Raw genomic sequence first — 22,839 nt, 5'->3', positions numbered from 1 at the left:
TAATTCTGGGGGTCAGCTGTACTCAAACAACCTCTGCAACACTTTAACCTAATTTATCCAGGACTGACTGATGGGCGTTAGGCTAGGCTAATGTATTCCCTTCATTAAACCCACAGGGCGGAGACCAGACCCCGTTAAACAAGAGGATCAGAGAACGCTGCACTGTGGCAGTGGATCAACCAATCCGCCTGAGATCTCTTCAGACACGGCTACGAGCTGCGGGTCAAAGGTTAATGTCAGAGTTACCCGAGTGCTCAATGTCCCACTAACAAGTGTCATGGGACCTGGATTAACTGCAGGACCAGAGGGCCTTTTAACGACATGCATGAATGGTGAAGGGTAGAATATGTAGAGGCAATTCAAAGAAAACTGGGTCATGAAGACCAGATCTGAAGCTAAGAACACATCTAAAGAATGACGCACACACGCTCTCTCGCTTTCTCTCTCGTACACACACATACACACGACAAAGGTAAGCGAAAACACACATGTAGGCTGGCAGCTAGCACACCGCTAGTGTGAACTGACAATGGAAGATCGGCACTGAACTTAATCTTCACTTTCATACCAGGGCAGGTATGTTAGTCTCTGCCCAGGCAGTGTTTGTAAGTGATCCATCCCTTTGTAGCGGTAGGAAAGCAGGCCAGCGATGCAGCAGATAAGGTACAGCTCAGATGTCTGAAAGGATGTAGGGCAAGCCCAAGCTTATAACACCAGTCTGTCTTGAACCCATTCATATCTGCCTCTGACAAATACATATCCACCTAGATCTATCTGACACGTTCTTCTGGCATGTGATGTTGCTAGGGTAAAATCAAAGGATGCGGAAAATAGCCCAATCTGAACATCTTCCAGAATCTAAAATGTGCGATCCATTTAATGCAAAATGTTCTTTCCACGAGACAAGTGCATTTTGATCTATTTGCACCACTAAAAGGTGTGTGAACATTTCTAAAAAAGGATGAAAATGATCCAGGAGAGACCATTTGGCGTCTCTCGTGTTGCAAGACATCCCAGGGTCAGGAATCACACAATGGTGGCGTGTCGACTGGCCAGCAACGCAGCACAGCAGCAGTCCATCTCAGAGCCACACAATGTGCTTATCTGACCACCTCATTCAGAGAATGTGGAGGACATAAATGGTTGGGTCAACAGCCCAGTCAATTACATCCTCTGAGTGAGTGGGCCTTTACAGACTGTGGGTTGCTGCTCCAATGGAGAGGGATCAAAGCAAACATGCCACGGTCATCCAGTCTGGTCTAGTCTGGGGGTCAAGGATGAAAGTTGGCTTTTGGAGGTGCTGGAACTGCTGATGAAATCTCCTGAAGAAAGGGTTTGTGAAGTCTTCTGTAATGGAGGAATGTACACAGACAGACTGACCATGTGAAAGCTATAATGCCTTATTGTTGTCACTTGTTAAATCCACTTAAATCCGTGTAAATTAAGTGGAGGAGACGGGTTAAAGAAAGATTTTTAAGCCATTAGACAACAGAGACATGGATTGTGTGTGTGCCATTCAGAGGGTGAATGGGCAAGACAAAAGATTTAAGTGCCTGTGAATGGGTTATGGTAGTAGGTGCCAGGCACACCGGTTGGTGTCAAGAACTGCAGCGCTGCTGGGTTTTTCACGCTCAACAGTTTCCCGTGTGTATCAAGAATGGTCCACTACCCAAAGGACATCTAGCCAACTTGACACTGCTTCCCACAATTGTGTCAACATGGGCCAGCATTCCTGTGGAAAGCTTTCGATACCTTGTAGAGTACACTAACTGGTTGTGCCACCTTTAGCTGAAACCAAACGCTTCCTGTAGTTGTTGATTTGTCTCTCATATCGCTGACGAGGAATTTAGGCACACTCGTGCATGCAGAACTACTTTAACTCAGCGACCTTTATGGGTTTTCAAGCATGAACTGCTCGTTTCAAGTCCTGTCACATCTCAATTGGGATTAGGTCTGTACTTTGACTAGGCCATCACAAAACTTCACATTTGATTGTGTGTTTTGGATGATTGTCTTGACTTAATATTAGGAAGGCATTCTGTATCTGTAACTCTGAAGGTAAGTGGAACTCTGTTATACTATGTTCCAGGCTTCCAGCCTAATAACCACTGGGGGTTCAACCAGCTGGCCAGAGTCAAGGTCAATTCCAACTCATTTCCTCATCCAATGGAAGCACAAAAACAAACAGAAAATTCCCAAGATTATCTATGACAATGTTCGGTTTACATTTGACATTTTTAGTCACTTATCCAGAGTGACTTACAGGAGCAAATGGGGTTAAGTGTCCTGCTCAAGGGCACATTGACAGATGTTTCACCTAGTCAGCTCAGGGATTTGAACCAGCAACCTTTTGGTTACTGGCCCAATGCTCATAACCACTAGGCTACCTGCAGCCAAATTTAATTTCAATTGATTCGATTTCCTGCATTGCCTCAGCCTGGCATTGACATGGGATTGAACCCAACCTTGTGGTTTTGGTTACAAAGGTTGTTACTGAGCAGAGCTCTGGTGTAGGCTATACGAGGGGACTCGGATTAATTGGCCTATCAAAACACACTGAGCTCCACTCTGGCAGAACAAAGTAACGTCTCTCACTCACACAGAGGAGGGCATCTTTCATCATCAAGTCACAGTGAGATAAATTAACATCACAGAGCCTTAATATCCCCCTGACACGTCTCACTGACAGTCTGAACTGATCTGACACACTGGCAGACTCATTTACCATCAGTCACAGACCAGAGGACAGAAACTCTACTTTGTATTACTGCTGTAAAGTGTGCAGTTAAACGCCTTCCATAAAATAACCATCAATGATATATAATATAGATTAACTAAATGAACTTGCCTGGGATCAGCCACTGATTCATGTGAGTGGGTCGGCCTCCATCTTATATTTCATGAAAGAATACACTGACACTCACGTTCAACACAAAGACTCAATCACACCGTGCTGGTATGATAAACTACAGTATGTAGAGAGGAGGTGCATCATCAGTAATAGATTATAGTTATCCCTTCAGTTTTATTCAACGGTTACTGTTCGTAATGAGATCAGCTCTGATCCAATCCCTGGACCATCTGTTACAGGCATGTTGATTAACAATGTTTATTAACCCTCTCGGGGTCTCACACACACACACACACACACACACACACACACACACACACACACACACACACACACACACACACACACACACACACACACACACACACACACACACACACACACACACACACACACACACACCTCATATTTGAGGTTAAAAACAGTGGCTGCGGTTCCGGATTTTCTGGAAACCCGATTTGCTGTGGGATCTCTGCTTATGTGCTGGATTTTTTAAAAAGGTAGCTGCTGCCCACTCCGCTGCCTTCCTAGCTGCCGCCCACTCCGCTGCCTTCCTAGCTGCCGCCCACTCCGCTGCCTTCCTAGCTGCCGCCCACTCCGCTGCCTTCCGAGCTGCCGCCCACTCCGCTGCCTTCCGAGCTGCCGCCCACTCCGCTGCCTTCCGAGCTGCCGCCCACTCCGCTGCCTTCCTAGCTGCCGCCCACTCCGCTGCCTTCCGAGCTGCCGCCCACTCCGCTGCCTTCCGAGCTGCCGCCCACTCCGCTGCCTTCCTAGCTGCCGCCCACTCCGCTGCCTTCCTAGCTGCTGCTCAGTGCTCTACTGCCGCTTCCATCTCCTTGATCAGCGATGAACGCCTTTGTCTGGTGTAGCCAACAAACTTCATGTTGTACACAAAAGACATGTTCCAACTACTGCATTCCATGCCTCAGTAGATTATTAAGCATAAGAGTGATTTCATGTTCTTTTTATCAATAGGGGAGTTAGGCTACATTTGCATTGTACACAAAATAAATTATCAACATGTTTGTACAAATTTGTAGATTGCTTTTTGCACCAATGCAAAACTCAAGTGGGGAGTTACATGCAGCCATTTAGGCAGCATATCAAACACAAGCAAGACACAGACAAGCAGTCTAATTAGCGATTTTAATGTTCCTGTTTCGCCATCATTGCCAACGTCGGCTAAGCAGGAGGCAGACAGGCAGTCAAAGTAGTAGTGTTGTTTTTCAGTAACTCTGGCTTGCGGCTACAATAGGGCAGCAACTATAAAGATTAGCCTACATCATCGCACAAAACTCTAATTGTTTTTGCTCCAATGCAACGTGTACAACAGACAGAGAAGGTTGTAGCCTTCCTAATGGCCTTGAATGTTGGTTCAAATCGCCGCAGGGTTTTTATTTCAGCTGTTCAGAACTATGAGGCAGAGGCTATCACCATGGTTCAGAAGAGGGTGAGTAAAAGAGAGAAATGTGAAGGGAGGTGGAGTGTGAGCAGCAGCAACATAGAAAAAAATGTGCGTGTAAAATAACATGCGCAGAATGTGATCCGGATCCGTAGGTTTTCAAGAGGAGCGGGGTGGGGACCAAAACACTATTCACAGCCAGAGCATTAATAATATCCTCTGAATCTTTGACTAACTGTGTAACAATGCTCTGTAGTCTCTACACAATGGTGATATTTATCTAGAGGGATAAGAGCAACAAAAAGCCATGTCAATGAGTTGAACACAACAGGCAATATCTGATTACAGACACACATGTCTGGAGAGAAGACTCAGACGTACACACAGCTACAGCTGGCTGCCAGCCCAAAGCTAACCATTAGATTAGCATTCATTCAAAGAACAGAGAGCCCTACTTGCATCACATCACTGTGTGGAGGAAACACATTCTACTCGAAGACTCTTAAACACAGACTCAACTGAAAGCAGGCAGGCAGTGTCTAGGCACTACGGTAAACCCATAGGGTAATACCTCACCAAAGTCACTTTGAAACATTAGACTAACTCTGAGTAATTACGCTACTGTAGTCTGGAACATGGGCCCACATCTTGGATCAGCTCCCCCAATCCTAGGCTAGAACTCAAAACTGACATTGAATTAGTCCAAGTGCTAATTTTACTTTTATGTGATGACGTTGGGTCAATTGTCTTCGTCCTTGCTTTAATTGACAACTGCAGTAGGTCAAATAATCCATCTCCGTCAGACCACTAGCTGGCCGTTCCTCCTGGCAGAGTTTACCATTAGGCACGGATCTAGGATGAGCTTACCATGCCCAAAACCTCACCCGTAGGGGGAAAACTCAAAAACAAACCTAAGCTCAGTGTGAAGGGGCAACTCCATCCTTCCTTTGTCTGGGCTGCAGCAGAGCAAGAAATGAGGCTGGTCCCTGAGGAGCTGCAAGTCAGCCTGACCAGAACTACTGGAGCAGAGACATGGCCATCTCCAACGCTAGTCTTAACACCACTGACAAAGCCAGTTTTCAACTGAGCTGGCCAGAAAGTAATAGATAAAGGTAAACTGAGGATAGGATACTGGAGACGGTGTTGGAATGATAAACTAGGAGAGAAACAAGACGAACTTCCCAGAAGTTTGGACTAACTTAACCTAAGGGCATATTCAAATAAAACAGGAAAGCTGATTTCCATGGTAAGGTAAAACAACACTATCATTGCGCTGTGAGAATGCTGACTTGGCTTTCTCCTTAGCTGGAACTCATATTTCATAGTTATCAGTTTCGATAGAACATGGCTCCCATACTGGTGTGGAACTAGAGGGCTGAAACCAAAAGGCTAGTTTGATGAACTTTCGGGATGATGCAGCCAATTTGGTGCTCACATCTCCGTGGCAACCAGCTGCCTCTTGAAAGGTCTTACATTAGCATAATAAATGTTTATACGAGGGGGAAAACCACAGGTGGAACTTCCATAAAGACAATATTTCAAACGGAGCCAACTGTTATAAGAAAAGAGATATAATGGAATAAACAAATTAACGAGACAGATATTTTGTGGGAAAAACTACAGGTGGAACTTTAGAGGTTTCCTACAGAGCAGAAGCACAGTGCTAATAGCCATTACGTCCTTTCAGGTCATACATAAAGTTACACCTATTATCGTTGCGTAACATGATGAAACTTCCTAAGGCAGGTCCAATTGGAAGCTGTAAAATACAGTTCAGTCCACAGAAGTCCTGGTTAAAATCCAAAATGACTCCCTATTACCCATAGTGCACTACTTTTTTAATGTTGCCAAAAGCAGTGCCCTACATAGAATAGGGTTCCATTTGAGCCTGGGCCGTAGTCCGTTTTTGTGTGAGAGCTCTCTTCTCTCTCAGATGCCATATTGGGCTATTGATAGCTTGGCAAGGCGCTCCTTCCACTCGCTCTGCTTTTCCTAACTTGAATTAATTACTGAGAAGAAAATCATTTGTGCTCTGAGGCTGGGCCAGTGGCCCAGCTGATCATTAGGCTCTCTGCTCACTGCCTGCCTGCCTGCCTGCCGGGCCTCTGCCCCGAGGTAAATCTGGACAACTGCTCTGGCCCCGCTCCTACTTAATTAGCTGACTAATGAGTTGACCTACAGGACAAAAGGTCTCTCAGTGTTTATGGAACAGAGGCAGAGGGGGAATACAAAGCAAACATCTTGTGTAACTAATCTGAGACGCTGTAAAATGAATCAACCTGGGTTGTTCTGTGGAGTGTTCCTGATAAATAGAGCCTTCCTCCCAACACTGACGACCGGGCACATTAGGAAGAGTGATTTAATGTTCCAAAGACATGATGGGCTGTAATGAAGAACAAGCATTCTCCTCCTCTAACTTATAGCAGCAGAATGCAAACTTATAACATCAATTGAACTATTTTCCTTGGCCCCTGCAGCCTTGGCACAGACACAAACATGTGTATGTACTAGACATTTCAAGCTGTGTGCACACAACCTGACATGTGACAGTGATACAGCGGAATCTGAAAGCAAAGACTACACACAAACACACATGCCTCCTGTTACAAAGCAAGAGGTCTTTCAGTCTTGCACTAACAGACACAGAGCGCTGGCACCCTGGAGGCCTGAGAAAAGGTGATCAGATGATGATCACCTGCACTTACTGCTACCAGCAATATCCCCACAATGTTCACCCAATATACAGCTACATTACTATGTGTGTACAACTACAGTACAGTTAATCTAAGTTTCTTGTCCTTGATGGTATCTTGCAGTAAGCCAACTTAATGTAATACACTATTCAAAGTGGCAAATTCAAATTAGCCAACTCCCTGGCTCTTTTTAATTAAAATATGAATAACATGATATTACAGCAGTTACAGCACCGCGTGATAAAATCAACTTCCTCCAGAATGTAAAAAAAATACCTCAAGTCAACTTCCCACTGCTTTACCAAATGTCTCATAACAGAAAAGCCTCCGTAGGCAAAATCAATAACAAGAGAACCTCAGTTCAAATCTTGTGGAGATTATCCTGCGCTAGACCTAGCAGTAAAGTCTGCCACTCCCAGCTGGGGACGGGTATTTGGGAAACATTCAATACATAAAAAGAAAACCCCCCGAATTCCAATTTTAGCTCGCAGCAGAGGCCCCAAGAGAGACTGATCCTCCTGTTCTAAAACAGTAAGGCTGCAGACCCACAAGGCCAGATCACATGTTGACTTGACAAACACGGGGCTGAATGGCCACATTGCTGCAGTGGAGCGTTCCTCATGTAGGGGAAGAAAGGGAGCTTTATGGAGGTGAACAGAACTGGGCTTTCTGCAGGGAACAGACCCTTACACAGCCTTACAGAGCTCCAGCCTGCCCACAGGGTGTTTACATACACGCCTACACCAACCCCACGCAGTCACACACACACACACACACACACACACACACACACACACACACCTCAGTCCTGCCACGGGGAAGCGAGGCAGAGCTGGGTGGCCGGAGATAAGGGCTGGGGTGAGCTAGGCAGGGAGGAGAGGACAAGCCAGGAGGATTCTCAGTCCAAAGGCATTTACTCCACTCCACTGGAATCAACTGTCTGTTGGCTGTGTGTATGCTGGGGGAATAATACTGTACGGCTCTGTGTGTATGCTGGGGGAATCATAATAACGGGTGTGTGTATATATATAGTGTGTTCGCGTGGTAAGTGGCAGAGCTCCATTGGCATTAGCTCTCACGCTGCCGTTTCACTTTCTCTCTTTGACAGCAGGAGCCTCAAGACCTATGGCTATACACACTAGTGTAGGAAGTAATGAATGCACTGTCGTTTTACTTGAGGTCATCTTCATCTCTCCTTACACCAGTCTGGCCTCCATGTGGACAGTGCCTGCTCCAGACCCATGCAGTCTCAGTTGGAGACCTTTGATTTCCACCAGCGTCTAACTATAACCTTTGTCTGTCATCACCAATCATGGTCAGCCTCAAGAAAAAAAAGGGGTATTTGGCTAGCGGCCCGAAAACAGCAGATTACGGAAAATCAGAAAGGGGAAGCACGCAGGGGAGCGGAACGAGGGGAGCAGGCCTTTCCAGAGCCAGGAGATTTGTCGTATTTCGTTAACGCTGATTAAATTAATTCGATCAATTCAGGGCAGCAGGGAAGACATCGGGGGGGTAGTAAACAAGTCTTAATGCTATCTGCTCAGGCCACTGCAGTAAAGCTGCTTTCTTCACAAATTCACTTAATCCCAGGAGATTTACTCCACTTAACTAGGCCACAGAAATGTCCTGGTAGCAGCTGGGTGATTTAAGACTAAAGCACATGGGCTTGCTCTCGATTGTGGGGGGAGACCCAAAACCCATTGAGATGTTCTCCGGCCCTCTAAGAGTCTACTACTTCAATCGGTCTCCCGGCTTATTAAAATAACTCAACTGTCACATTCAACACATTCATTGAGTGCATTTCCCTTTCCAGTCAGAGAAGCTCTGCTCTAACAGCAGTGGGCAGCCCAACACCTGACAGACCTGGACCCAAGCCAGAGTGATGCTGACCATAACTCACTCCATTACACCACCACCACCCCAGCGCTTTTGGCTTTGTGTCTCTCTCGCTCTCAGCTGACTGCATGAGAAAATACAGTATTTTTATCAGGACATCACAATGAAACAGCCTATTCATGTAGAGGCGTGACGTTTCCTGTGTCCTACACGTCTCTCCTCTCAGAACTGAATCCTTATGTGGCATCGGCACACGACGTGACTCGTATTTCCATGATAATCATGCATTGACGTCAATGGTAGATTTGTATTAAGAATCCAGTTAGGCACGGGGAGATGAAATTCTGCTGTCACTGAAACAGTGTCTTTTTTAAATCAGGGTCTTACCGGTTGTCGTTGAGTTGTGTGTATCGTGGCTGAGGGTCTGGATCTCCGTCATTCACATCATAGCTGGCGTCTGGGTCCTACAGGCAGACAGAGACAATCAGAATCACTCATCTATGATAAGAGGAGTAAAAGTCTAGGGGTGAATACCAATAGTCCAAAATGGCCTCCTCTCCTCATCAACATGGATCATGGAAAGGAAGCCACCTTAAACTATTGAGATGCAGCAGCCCCAGTTTTGAAGCCAGGGGTAAGATGACGGTGATACTCACATAGTTTGATATAAGGTCTGGGTGGTTCTTCTCTATACCATCGTCCAGGATGGACACCACCACTCCCTTCCCAGTGTAGCCCAGCTCCCATGCACCTTTAGCATTCAGGTCACGATGATTAGTATTGTACTGTAGAGTAGAAAACACCAAGACCAGTCAATAGAGTCTAAAGAGCCATTACAAGACACGCATGTGAGATGACGAAAATGATCAAACGTATCTTTGCATTATCAAATTTAGAAATATACCACAAACCCCTGAGGTGCCTTATTGCTATTATAAACTTGTTACCAACGTAATTAGACCAGAATAAATAAATGTTTTGTCATACCAGTGGTATACCACGGCTGTTAGCCATGGTATATCAGCATTCAGGGCTCGAACCACCAAGTTTATAATTGTTTTTAGACTACAAAATTTAAAAAAATATACCGTGATCATCACCAAACAGAAATATATAGATGAGTGTTTGGGTGATGTGGCCCATGAGAAATGTGTCAGACTACATTAGACATCAATCATAACAGAAAATGACAAAATCCCCATGGGAGGCAGACTGCATCCTGTGACACCAGATAGGCTTACAACCTCCTGTGGTGCTAGGCAGTCAGACAGACAGGCAGGCATACAGGCAGGCAGACAGGCAGGCAGACAGGCAGACAGGCAGGCAGACAGGCAGGCTCATCACTCAGCATGTAGCATCAGTCCCAGACCAGACTCAGCATACATCTCTCATCAGAGCCACCCCCTGAGTGTCTGTTCGTGGACAACCAGCTAGCAGAGTAATGGTAAAGAGAGACTCAAACACCATGTTTGACGCCTTGCCGTTCTCACACAGCCGTTTCTCTAGAATGCTGCCGCAATTGAATGTAATTTGTCTGAAAAGTGCCCTCCTACTATTTCCCTCTCATCCAAACCCTTCAGTGTCAGTTACCAAGGCCTTTAGTGTCAGATAACCATAGCCAAAGCTTTGATCTGTGTAGATTCATCTCACTCAGAAAACCCTGCTGAAATCTGACTCAAAAGTGGAAATTACCATGAAAATTATCCAGGTTCTTGTAATGGTCTTGGATATTGGTATTTCTGTCTTTTTCCTATACCTAAATTGACCATTCTTACTGCATTAAATATTGGCACATGAACAAATTTTCCTGCCTTTGAAATTCCACACTGTGCTTTGAGATTTTTCCGTCATTTATCCAGTGACATGAGCTGCTGTCATACATATAAATAAGCAGAGGAAGTAGCAGCAGAGTCTATCCATGTCCTTATCATAGAGACACAGTGTAAACTGACTATACAGATACTATCTGCCACCGAGAACCACCTCCGGCCCTCCTCCGGCTCCAGACCCTCCGGCCTCAGACCCTCCGGCCTCAGACCCTCCGGCCTCAGACCCTCCGGCTCTCAGACCCTCCGGCCTCAGACCCTCCGGCCTCAGACCCTCCGGCCTCAGACCCTCCGGCCTCAGACCCTCCGGCTCTCAGACCCTCCGGCTCTCAGACCCTCCGGCTCTCAGACAGCAGCACCCCATCTAGAGCACTGTTTTGCCTGACGGCACCCTTGTTACATGCACACTACACCCTTAAACACCACACTACAACATTATTATACCTTTGCTACAGCTACATCCTCCCAATAAACCTAAATACTTGACATTCCTTACACCCTCACCACCATCCCATTGCATACTCTCTACTCCTCGTACCTCACTCCACAGTAGCCTTACTAAACCCACTCTAAACCCACTAACAGCAAGCAGCACCAGCTATACCTCTCCATACTTCATCGCAGGGCCCCGGGTTCCCCGCCTCCCTCTGTAGCGTGATAGTAAACTGCTTAAGTCAAATCAGTGTGCCTGGAGAGTTCGCTAGCGAGCTGTGTGCGACAGAGCTGTGAACTCCGGAGGGGAATTAAATGTAGCTAGTCACACTGGTGAAGTCAACCGCCCCCCTCCCTCCCCAACAGCAGCTCGGGGACATGGGGCGAAATTGGATTTGCTTCAGCTCCAGCGTGAGCGTGCTGGAGAATAAGCGAGGAATGTTTGTTTGTTGAGAATTACAATCAACTCTTTTATATTGCCTTGAACCTTCTTCGAGACGAATTAAAGGTGGAGCAAAGTGAAGAGAAATCACAACTTGTTCTCACTGTTTCTTTCATGGACCACTGGATCAGACTGTGTAACCTTCTCAAAGTGCGTCACTTTGCATTTTAGATGATGCATACAGTCAATAACTGAGACTGGTTTAATTTCAGTCCTTTATTTGTATTCACTGCCTCATTCGGGGACTGTGCCATTGTCCTGGGAATACAATAAATAGACGAATTCAATTTGAGACTGGAAACCCAAATGTGTATGCCGTTCTGATAATGGACTCCTAAAAGACCATGGTCATTAAGCAGTCCATTCTGCATCAACCAAGACGCTTAATCGCATCCACTCCTTCAGACAAAAAGGGCCTCCATGTTTTAATACAGTCTATTGAATAGAGCAAAGTTTATTTTTTTACTCAGCCAACAGGGAACTATCCACTGAGTTATTGAGAACGGGCAGACAGATCAAACAGAGCGCTGGGCCCTGCTGTGCCACGGTATGGGCTCTTATGTCATTTCCCTTTTAATAAAGAGACTGGCTCTATAGAGCCCTGTGCATCCAGACATAACATTGCACACAGCCGAGCACAGGGAGGAATTACTGATCAACTGAGAAGAGGTTTGAACTGTGTCTCCTGACAACACCGTGGCTTCAGTGATGGGCAGTAGTCTGAAGTTGTCCGAGAGGTTGTTTCTGAAATGTCAGTCCATACACTGAGGAAGCCATTGTGGCTTATTTATGACAGCAATGAAGCGCTGAGAGTGGGTATTGATTTCTCTCCTTACGCATTTGAGACACATTCTTCCTCATATTTTTCCTATTGAGAGATAATAAAGTGATTGTTAAACGTCAGCCAGACTTGGTCTACTCACCAGGTACCACTGCTGGGTAAACTTGGGGTCTGAGGGCTCTGTGTAGATGTCCCTCTTCTTCCTACTCTTCACCACCTGCTGTTCTGCCCACGTCACCTGAGGAACGAACACACACACACACACACACACACACACACACACACACACACACACACACAGAGACAGAGAGAGAGAAAGGCATCAGTCACGGCATCAAACAGAGAGACGTGATTACATTCAGCTTGGTCAATCCATTAAAACTGGAATCCTTAATGGTGAAGCCGCCACATTAGTTTGCGAAACTACAACAAACAAGTTATTGCAAACAACTGTGCTGGCGAGATGCAGCAGAATGTGTACTGCAATGTTTTGGTTACGTTAGCCGAGGCTCCTCACATCCGCTTCGTCAACAAAACAGAAACAATAACAAAAGCCGTGGGGCAGACAGTGGCGCCATTTCCCCTACTGCGGATTCCATCTTTAAGTAGACTCGCACACCATGCTAATATGCGGATGGGAACGCCACTAATCCACTAGTAACAGGGATTTCAACCATTACTGAAGTAGCCGTGCTAACACGGCACTCATTATACCAGAGGAAGACCATTAGTACAGGGTATAAGGAATAACGATGAGCAGGAGGGAACATGAGGGTCACCGTTTCCCCCGAATGAAAGAGAAATCTAGTTTCAGCAAGCAGAGCAGGATGACAGCAGAGAGAGATAAAGGCAACAGCAGTTCTAACATACATATTCAGGAGCCCCTCATTAGAGACCGAGCCTAACGACGGCCTAGGCTGAGACTAATTACAACTGCTAGATGAGGCCAGATAAGGGGCCACACACACAGAAGAACACAGAAACACACACAATATCACATTAACGCAGACAGATACAGACCCACAAACAAAAATCCACATTAAGATAGAAAGGAGGACACACACACACACACACAACGACACCCAGTCTTTGTCCTCAGTCTCCCTCCTCGCTGTGCTCTGCCTCCCCACACAAAGCCCTGGTAATAACAGTAGGCAGGGAAGGATTTTTCTGGATTATGTGTGCATTGTGTTTTATTTATTATTTTTGACAGGTATTACTGCGCTGTTGGAGCTAGAAACTGTGTAAGCGACCAATAAAATGTGATTTGATTTGAGCTATTCTTCTCTGGGAGTACCGGCCGGCGTGCTCCAGAAAGTGTAGAGAGGCAGATTGCACACAGCGACAACCCTGCGTCACACCCCCATTACGGGCTGCTGTCTCCCTGTACAGTGGAGCGGCTGAAAGGGACACAGGCAGAGGGGGAAGTGGAGAGAAGGGTGTGGAAGAGAAGCTGCAGCAGGGAGACAAGAGACTGCTGCAAGGACAGAGAGGCAGGCATGAAGGACAACCAGGAACCGCAGCAGCCCCCTCTCTGCTAACAGCTCAAACCACAAGAACGTCAATAACTACCGACACAACATGCACCTTCATGCGCTGCCCTCCAACCAATAATTGGTGTACAGAAGTTTAAAAAAATAATAAAAAATTGGGGGAGAACTTCGACGTGTTTACATGAATCAGTGTTGAAAGGCCCTTGCTGGTTGGCAGATGTACAGAATCACACTGGAGCAGATGCTTCCACAGTGGGTGGCCCCTTCACAAGGTCAACACATTAAGAAGAATGGGGGACTGGGGGTGGGACGCTACTGTACTGACAGCAGCAATATAAAAACAGAGATAACATGGGGGATTTGTCTGTGTCCTACAGCAGGGGATATCAGATGAAATAGTGGGGCATGGATAGGAGAAGAGGTTTAGGGAGGCTGAACCACTCTCCCTGGTCAGTCTATGGGGGCATCACAATACAAGAGGCTTCCCCTCCATGTCTCCTCGTCTCTGCACTGACGCTAAGGTAGGTGAAAGCCAAATGGCAGGACGCCTACCAGGAATTTGCTGTCCCAGTTTAATGTCAGTGCAGGTAATGGAAAGGAGATGAGAGGAAGCTACGTTAGACTATTGAGATGTATCATCCGACTTCACTCCATTACCCATGAGTCCATGTGGCTTCCTGTCAGGAAGCAACACAGTTTCCATTGGTCTCTAATCCAGGTCTCTAATCCAGTCATGGAACAGAGTAGATAGTGTTTCTTTCCTCTCCCCACAGACCAGTCATCAGCTTTACACTCACCAGCTCCCCACAGACCAGTCATCAGCTTTACACTCACCAGCTTCCCACAGACCAGTCATCAGCTTTACACTCACCAGCTCCCCACAGACCAGTCATCAGCTTTACACTCACCAGCTCCCCACAGACCAGTCATCAGCTTTACACTCACCAGCTCCCCACAGACCAGTCATCAGCTTTACACTCACCAGCTCCCCACAGACCAGTCATCAGCTTTACACTCACCAGCTCCCCACAGACCAGTCATCAGCTTTACACTCACCAGCTCCCCACAGACCAGTCATCAGCTTTACACTCACCAGCTCCCCACAGACCAGTCATCAGCTTTACACTCACCAGCTCCCCACAGACCAGTCATCAGCTTTACACTCACCAGCTCCCCACAGACCAGTCATCAGCTTTACACTCACCAGCTCCCCACAGACCAGTCATCAGCTTTACACTCACCAGCTCCCCACAGACCAGTCATCAGCTTTACACTCACCAGCTCCCCACAGACCAGTCATCAGCTTTACACTCACCAGCTCCCCACAGACCAGTCATCAGCTTTACACTCACCAGCTCCCCACAGACCAGTCATCAGCTTTACACTCACCAGCTCCCCACAGACCAGTCATCAGCTTTACACTCACCAGCTCCCCACAGACCAGTCATCAGCTTTACACTCACCAGCTCCACACAGAACAATGACGACCGGGGTCATCAAAAACAAAAGTTGAAAAGTTGAAAAAGGAAACAGTGATATGGCATGGCCAGAAGCAACATGGTTGTTCCCTGACTGTTAAGTCTCTTACTCTGCGATTTACTGGCGGCCACAGAATGAGGCTAGGTCAGCCATGCAGAGTGTGAGAGGGCCAAAAGAGGGAGGGAGAGGACCCTTTTAATTGCACCGTTCCACAGTCTGGGCTCGTTCTCCTGCAAACAAGGCATTAACAAGGCCTGCTACAAGACCCCTTAATCACAGCTCAAGCACACTCAGTCAGGCATGCAGATTAGCTGCTGGTACTGGGCTCACTATGTGGTGTGTGTACTGAGAACACACGAAGCACATTAGGGAGGAACCTCACTTTGCATGAAAACAGTCTCTATGGTAACTCAGGGCAACACTGTTTACACTCTGCATTTGGCCAATGGAGCCTGTCATTGCCATCACGAACTCTGCCAACCACAATACAACCAGAAAGAACACTGTTGATAGTTTGTTACCTTGATGTTCCAGATGGAAAACCTCCATCCAGTTCAACGAGGGGAGATGAGATTAGAAATTGAGGTTTTGGATTGTTAATGAACAGCCTGCTAAGCTCAGACAGCATCAGCCTGGGGGAGGGGGTCAGTATCTCTGAGGTTATTGATTAAAACAGGTCAGCCATGACAGAGAGCGTCCCAGAGTAACTAAATCCCCTCTCAAGATGCACAGGGTTATCAGTATCGCCTGACTGCATAGAGGATGGGTAGGCTAAACCTCACATGGAGCAACCAATCCTTTCCATATGACTGCTCTCTTCAATTAGCCTAACGGATCACCCCCAGAAACAGCATTAATGGGGCTTGTTTTAGTCTTGACACTGAGAACATTTTAATAAAAGTATTTCATGTGAGACAGGGAGTGAATAAACATTTTGAATGAATGGATTTAAAATCAACACAATAAGACAAGAGCAGTCAACTTTGTCTGAGTTTTTAGTTTACCACAGATTCCCATCTAATCCTCAGTCAAGACAGACAGATGTTTCCAATGTTCATTACACTTAAATGAAAAGGCCTTTGCCAAAGTTTCCCTATCGCAAACAGAGATAATTAAGCAAATGTTTGAAAAGGGAAAAATCGGAGCAAGCCAGAGAGGGAGTCTCCGGGAATTCTTAAACAGACTGAGTGAGGTGGAACAGAACAGAGGGAACCAGCTAGCAGTTAACAGATAAGATCTCCATTATAAATGGGTCCGGATGCCAGCTATCTGAGACGGCTTTTCTCCTCGCTCCAGACCATTCACATACAGGACCCCGGCTGCTTGGTTAAACGCTGCTGTCCAGCAGATACTGAGCAGACAGGTCTCTGTGCCTTCCTTCCTGCTCTCTTCCCCTCCATATACAAACATGAACACAACCAAAACAAAATACAACCTTTGGCCCACACCAAAGCAACAACCACAGCTAGAGTACTATTACCATGGCAGAGCATGGCTGTAGTAAAGGTAGCTGTATGGATTGTATAATTATTAGGTCCAGGGGTTTTCCCTGACCACATGGCCTGACCAGGAATAACTTGTGGTAATACTGAAGGCATTTCTATGGGTATATCATTTAGGCCTAACTAACACAATTTCACTATATCAATGGTCTTACAATATTAGAGCAATGCATCACCATTAGATGTGAATGAGCAGCCGGGCCAAGCCCAGGCATTAGCTCCCCGATCAGCGGGGTCTGTCAGCCAGACTGAGTTTTGGCAGAGTCCCTGGCCGTTTAGTCCACAGTAATGTGAGAGTCTTTGAGCAGGGTTTATTGCTGCTTTTGTTTGGGATCCATCTCCCAGTGTGACTGCTGTGGGCCACAGGGCTGACCTGACCTGACCTGAGCAGAGGAGGCTCCCCTTTCTCTGAGGTGCTCTGGGAGAAAAGGAATTCAACAACAGGAAATGGATTGGCGGCTAGAGAGGAAATCCCGTCAGTTGAGTGGTGAGCGGAGGGGTGGGGAGTGGGGTTGAGGCGGGAACAGTGTTGTTTTGGTGCTGTGCTGCTAAGGGTAAGAGGAGACAGGCCACACAACGCTTTTCCCACCGTGCACCTGCTCAAGACAAACAGCGGCAAGACTTGGCCACAGTTCGCTGGCTGAATGACCTCCCATAACGCTGGGAAACCAAAACATGGTTCTCTACAGTCGGCAGGAACAGGGCTGGGTAGGGGAGGTGTCCCCTGGCAGACTGCAGTAGCACTTAGTCCTTCCCTTAACACACAATGGACTTCCCATGACACCCTATATTTACAGGGGATTTTCAATTGTGGGTTCCCAGGGAATGTCAGTTTGTTAGTTCCCTGGACATCAGTTTGTGGGTTTGTGTTACAAGCCCTCTCTCTCTGATCTTCCCATCTGGACCTGAGCTGCGCTGAGTGACAAACAGTGAAGTTCTGAGCGGCTGCTGCAGATGGCAGGACATTCATTGTGCCACGGTTCAAACGCTCGCCTTTCACAGCCATGGAAACACAGCCAGAGCCCAAAGAGCTACAGAGGGAAACGTGAGACCAGGAGACCACAGAGTGAACTACACACAGCACCAGCCACACGAAATCACAGACCTTTTAAACAGGGCCCCATCACTCAAACATCCACCACACACACACACACACACTAGGAGTGGAAGAGAAATCATCAGAAGACAGGCATTAGAAATTAAACTGGAAACCTAATCTATTCAGAGGTGTTTTGAGAATGGGGTCATTAGACACCACAGTATAGCCAAGCACGGTATACGTGTGTATGTGAGTAACATGTTCAGGATGTTCTCATCTCCCAGCCCTAACGTAAAGCAGGGAAAGGAAACGGATCGGGCAGATGCTGTAGGGTGTCAGAGACATCCATTAAAAGTGGGTGATAAATGAGAGCTCAGGTCTCTGGCACTCTGCCCTGTGGTTGTTAGCTCACCGTGGTCCCCTCTGCGTCGACCCTCACCCCCGCTGCCTGCCTAATGGCCGCTCCACAGGTGGTGAAGTACCTGCGGCTCCACCAGTCATGTTATGGAATATAAATTAACCCATCCAACCTAGCTACATTACAGTGACTCAACCTCTTTCACATACTGCCCTCCATCACCTCTCACCTCTCTCACACTGCCTGTGTTGTTAATGGGAGGTGCATTACAGTATGACCCTAGATTAATTAATCCTCTTTCAACAAGCCCAATCCAACCCCCACCCTCTGTTGCAGCTGGTGAAGTCATGTTATTGATAAAACTACACTCACATCCCTCCACCCTCTCCAGCTGCACACTCACATCCCTCCACCCTCTCCAGCTGCACACTCACATCCCTCCACCCTCTCCAGCTGCACACTCACATCCCTCCACCCTCTCCAGCTGCACACTCGCATCCATCCACCCTCTCTAGCTGCACACTCACTCTGTACCTCCTCATCTGCTTTGATACACTCACCCACCCACCCAACATCATCTACACACACTCACACCTCCTCCCAAAGTATCTTACCTGAGGCTCTTTTTGTAGATGGACGTGCGTCCCTCGGTGATCCGACAGAGACCTCTTCTCCACAGAACGGTGCCGGAAGTGATAGATGTCACCAAATACCTGCAGACATACACATAGGATTATTAATATTATCACCCAATACCTGCAGACAGACACATACACATAATATTAATAATCCTATCACCCAATACCTGCAGACAGACACATAGGATTATTAATATTATCACCCAATACTTGCAGACACACACAAACACAGTCATTAATCCCAGCGTCACTGAAAAAGCATCAGTGTATCAGCATCACTACATGTTAGGGAGATAAGACATTCCATTTGCAAGGGGCCTCTTTACACTACTTCCACGACACAAACTAGGTCCAGGAGAGATACTTGTGTAGCTCAAAATTGTCAAGACACAAATCTAGATTAAAATCTCTTTAAGGGATGTTTCTTAAACTACCTCCAGGACAAGGTTTCCGTTATCCAGTAATAGCCGGCTTTTGTCCTATCAAAAATAGATAAGTCAATAAATAAAATTGGCGCAGGTAGAATAAGAAGAAATCCCATAACAAAAGAATGCTTTCGGGCCTATTTATTTATGGAAATACCAGTCCATGTAAAAACATTTGACTGGTCATGTTTACATTTTAAAAAAATAAATAAAAAATAAAAATAAACAAATAAAAAAAAAAAAAAAATTAATAAAAAAAATATTTAAAAAATATTAAAAAAATAAAAAAATAAAAATAAAAAAATCGGTCTATAGGTTACTTCGTATAATTTAGTGGAATTAAATTGGTTCATGTACATTTTATTCGTTATGCTTCTTATTTATCATCCCACCCATATAGCATACAGATAGAGCCTTTGAGTGGAAAATCTGTCAGGACAGCGCAAGCGCTGCTGCTGCTGTCTTGTGGTGCTTTCAATACAGCTGGGAACTCTGAAAAATACCAGGTCAAATCATGACGTCAGTGATTTTGGAATTGCGTGTTGGATGACCGTTCAAAAAAATGCCCCGTTTTTTTATTTTCAAGTTGTCTTGAACGCGGCATCACAAAAGACAGGCTTCATCAGACCATCACACACACCACTTTGCAATGAGCTGGAGGAAATATGCATTTTGAAAACATATACTTATTTGAAACCTGAAAGTTCTAATACATATCAGGCATGTCTTACCTTGCTTCAAAAGTAGCCTATTAGATCGCCTCGCACATTTCTAATGGATATTTTTACATGAAACCACTCGCATGTTCAGTGTCCTTTTGACAATGGTGTTTTCCCACTAATTGCATTATGGAATGAACATTTTTGCGTAGCCTACTGCCTTGTGCGCATTGCTGTGCTTATAATGTGAAGAAATAATATGTTATTAACATTAAGCTAAACGTTTTGATCTGTTGCATCACACTCATTGCTTTTTAACATTTGTTTCATGTAGCCTAGGCCTACTGGTTTTATGCATTTGGAATCCATCGTCCCACAACTGTCCCAGAGTCCGTTTGGAATAGGCTATTTCTTTCTCGACAAGCTGACCAACAGAATGGGTAGCCTAAACTTCTCTACTATAGTAGATTGACATAGGCTAGTGATTTTGCTGTTCGTTACTCGTCTTGTTGGCTGAGGAAAAGTAAATGGACAGTTATTCTAACATGTTCAAAGTGAACATCAGAATTCGGTAAGAAGGACAGCACATCATTGAATTCTAGATTTGCATGTTCTGTTAATATGAATTACCATAATCTAAATGTAATTTCTGTCATTCTGAGCACCGTGGGTGGACGCCTTAATCCGGTTTCGCACCCAATGCATATGGGTCCAGTAAATTTCTCAAATGCCCGGTAAATTCAAATGTTGCCTGTCAAAAGTCCTGCACCACATTTTCCTAAGGGGAATCATGTGAAAACTTTCTCTGGGGGTAGTGTTGGAGACATAACCACTTCTGAGTGTGTTACGAGATTTTTCAAGTCCAATGTTAATAAACTGAACTTCAACTTCAGTAAACACACCCTGAGTTACTGTAACACAAAACACCCATACATGCACACTTCAGCTGCTCTCAGAGCCCAATGTCAGTAGGAAACTACCTGACCCACATTGACAACATCTCTAGAAAGCTCAGACAATGTTGAAAAAAGGAAGTGCCACAATGTAGAGAAGTTTCTTGCCACAAGTGCATGGACTAGTTCAGAACAGAAGTCATGGACTAGTTCAGAACAGAAGTCATGGACTAGTTCAGAACAGAAGTCATGGACTAGTTCAGAACAGAAGTCATGGACTAGTTCAGAACAGAAGTCATGGACTAGTTCAGAACAGAAGTCAAGGAGAAAGCACACAGTTGGAAAATAGCATAGAGAAATGATATCAGGCTGATCCTGTACAGTACAGTACCCAGTGAGGGAGGCACATGTGGAACAGTCTCTTACCTGGTGTACTCCAGCAGGGCCTAACAACACAGCATTACAGCTACACTAATTGAGAACGAGCTGCTCTAACGACCTGACAGAGGGCAGTGGAGCGCTGTGGGACCCTGGTTGAAACAAGGTCACCTGCAGGATCACAGCTGCTGCCTGGGCCGTGACCTCACTGAGTAAGATGGGCTGGGACACAGTGTGTATAGACACTTTATCTTAGACACACGTGCACTAACACAGAGACCTGGTTAAACAGGCCACGTCTGTCCCATAATCCTCCGCTCTCAGTCCAGTCCTTGCGGATACGGAGATCATCAATATCACACAGTAACACCTCTAGTCCTGGGCTAAATATATGTGTACACACACACACACACACACACACACACACACACACACACACACACACACACACACACACACACACACACACACACACACACACACACACACACGTGTGGATGAGTCAGCCTGCCGTATGCACCCTGCACCTTTCCTAGTGACAGAGCAGTCTGTGATGGCAGACGGTAGTCTGGCGGTGTGGCTGGGCATCCCTCCCCAGCTAAGAATGACAGAGCACAGAGCCAGGAAGTGTGAAGTTAGAGCACTGTCAGACCGGACCAGAAAGACTAAACGAGGCCCTCAGCAATCAAAAATGAAAAAGGTTTAATGTTCAGAGAGAGAGCGCAGTTGAGAGAGTGCTGAACCGCCCAGCCAGACCTTGTGAAGGAGCAGAGCTCAACCTAATGGCACTCTGATGGGTTCTGAATGGCCAATTAATGATTTCATTAGAGAGAATGGAAGTGTATAAATCACTGTAGCTAGCTAAAGCCTGCCAGTTAGACGTGTCATGTCTACAGCATTAACACATTACTGTAGGTGGATCATAACAGGTCTACAGCATTAACACACTACTGTAGGTGGATCATAACAGGTCTACAGCATTAACACATTACTGTAGGTGGATCATAACAGGTCTACAGCATTAACACACTACTGTAGGTGGATCATAACAGGTCTACAGCATTAACACACTACTGTAGGTGGATCATAACAGGTCTACAGCGTTAACAGTACTGTAGGTGGATCATAACAGGTCTACAGCGTTAACAGTACTGTAGGTGGATCATAACAGGTCTACAGCGTTAACAGTGCTGTAGGTGGATCATAACAGGTCTACACCAAATGAGGGCACTGCTTTAGAAAACCAAAGAATGACTTCAGACTGAATCTTGGCAGGCTATGTAATAATAAATAGTACAATATGTCCAGCTGTGACAAAGCCTAGGGCTGGGACATGGCTAGGAAGGACTATTCTGAATAAATAGGCCAAGCATGACCCAGCTACAGTATGGCCCTAATATTACCAAGTTGACCATTTAGGTTGGGGTATTTCAGGCCACATAGTAACTGTGCCGTTTTGTCTTGGCTGGCAGCGTCAGTACAGTACAGTTTAGACGCTGCAGTGGAGAGGGGAAATAGAACACCCTTCCTCCACTCTGGGGGGGTTCAGCCTCTCTTGCTCCCATTTAAATCCCAGCAAACAGTCCGGCAAACAGGCCGGCTCCAAGCAGGTCAACACAATATCCCCCATCTCAGAACACAGCCAGCGGAAAATAGAGAGGCAATAACCCAGAAAAAGCAGATTACATGATTCACAATGAGATGCCTCCCAG

The 22,839-nt window shown here is 46.0% G+C and overlaps 1 protein-coding gene across 2 annotated transcripts in view; it reads right to left on the bottom strand.

Moving 5' to 3' along the window:
- LOC106587394 (furin-1) overlaps positions 1–22,839 on the bottom strand; it is a 94,941-nt gene that overhangs the window by 19,619 nt on the left and 52,483 nt on the right. For both annotated transcript variants that reach the window (XM_014175750.3, XM_014175751.3), the window contains exons 3-6: positions 18,749–18,847; positions 12,406–12,501; positions 9,439–9,567; positions 9,170–9,246 (exon numbers count right to left, since the gene is read on the bottom strand). In XM_014175750.3, the coding sequence (XP_014031225.2) occupies positions 9,170–9,246; positions 9,439–9,567; positions 12,406–12,501; positions 18,749–18,847 (401 nt within the window). The remainder of the gene's footprint in view (positions 1–9,169; positions 9,247–9,438; positions 9,568–12,405; positions 12,502–18,748; positions 18,848–22,839) is intronic.

Source organism: Salmo salar, chromosome 26, assembly GCF_965601325.2.
Source record: "Salmo salar chromosome 26, fSalSal1, whole genome shotgun sequence".
Lineage (NCBI taxonomy): Eukaryota > Metazoa > Chordata > Actinopteri > Salmoniformes > Salmonidae > Salmo > Salmo salar.
Note: the sequence above shows the minus strand (reverse complement) of the source record. Positions and strands in the feature narration are given on the sequence as shown.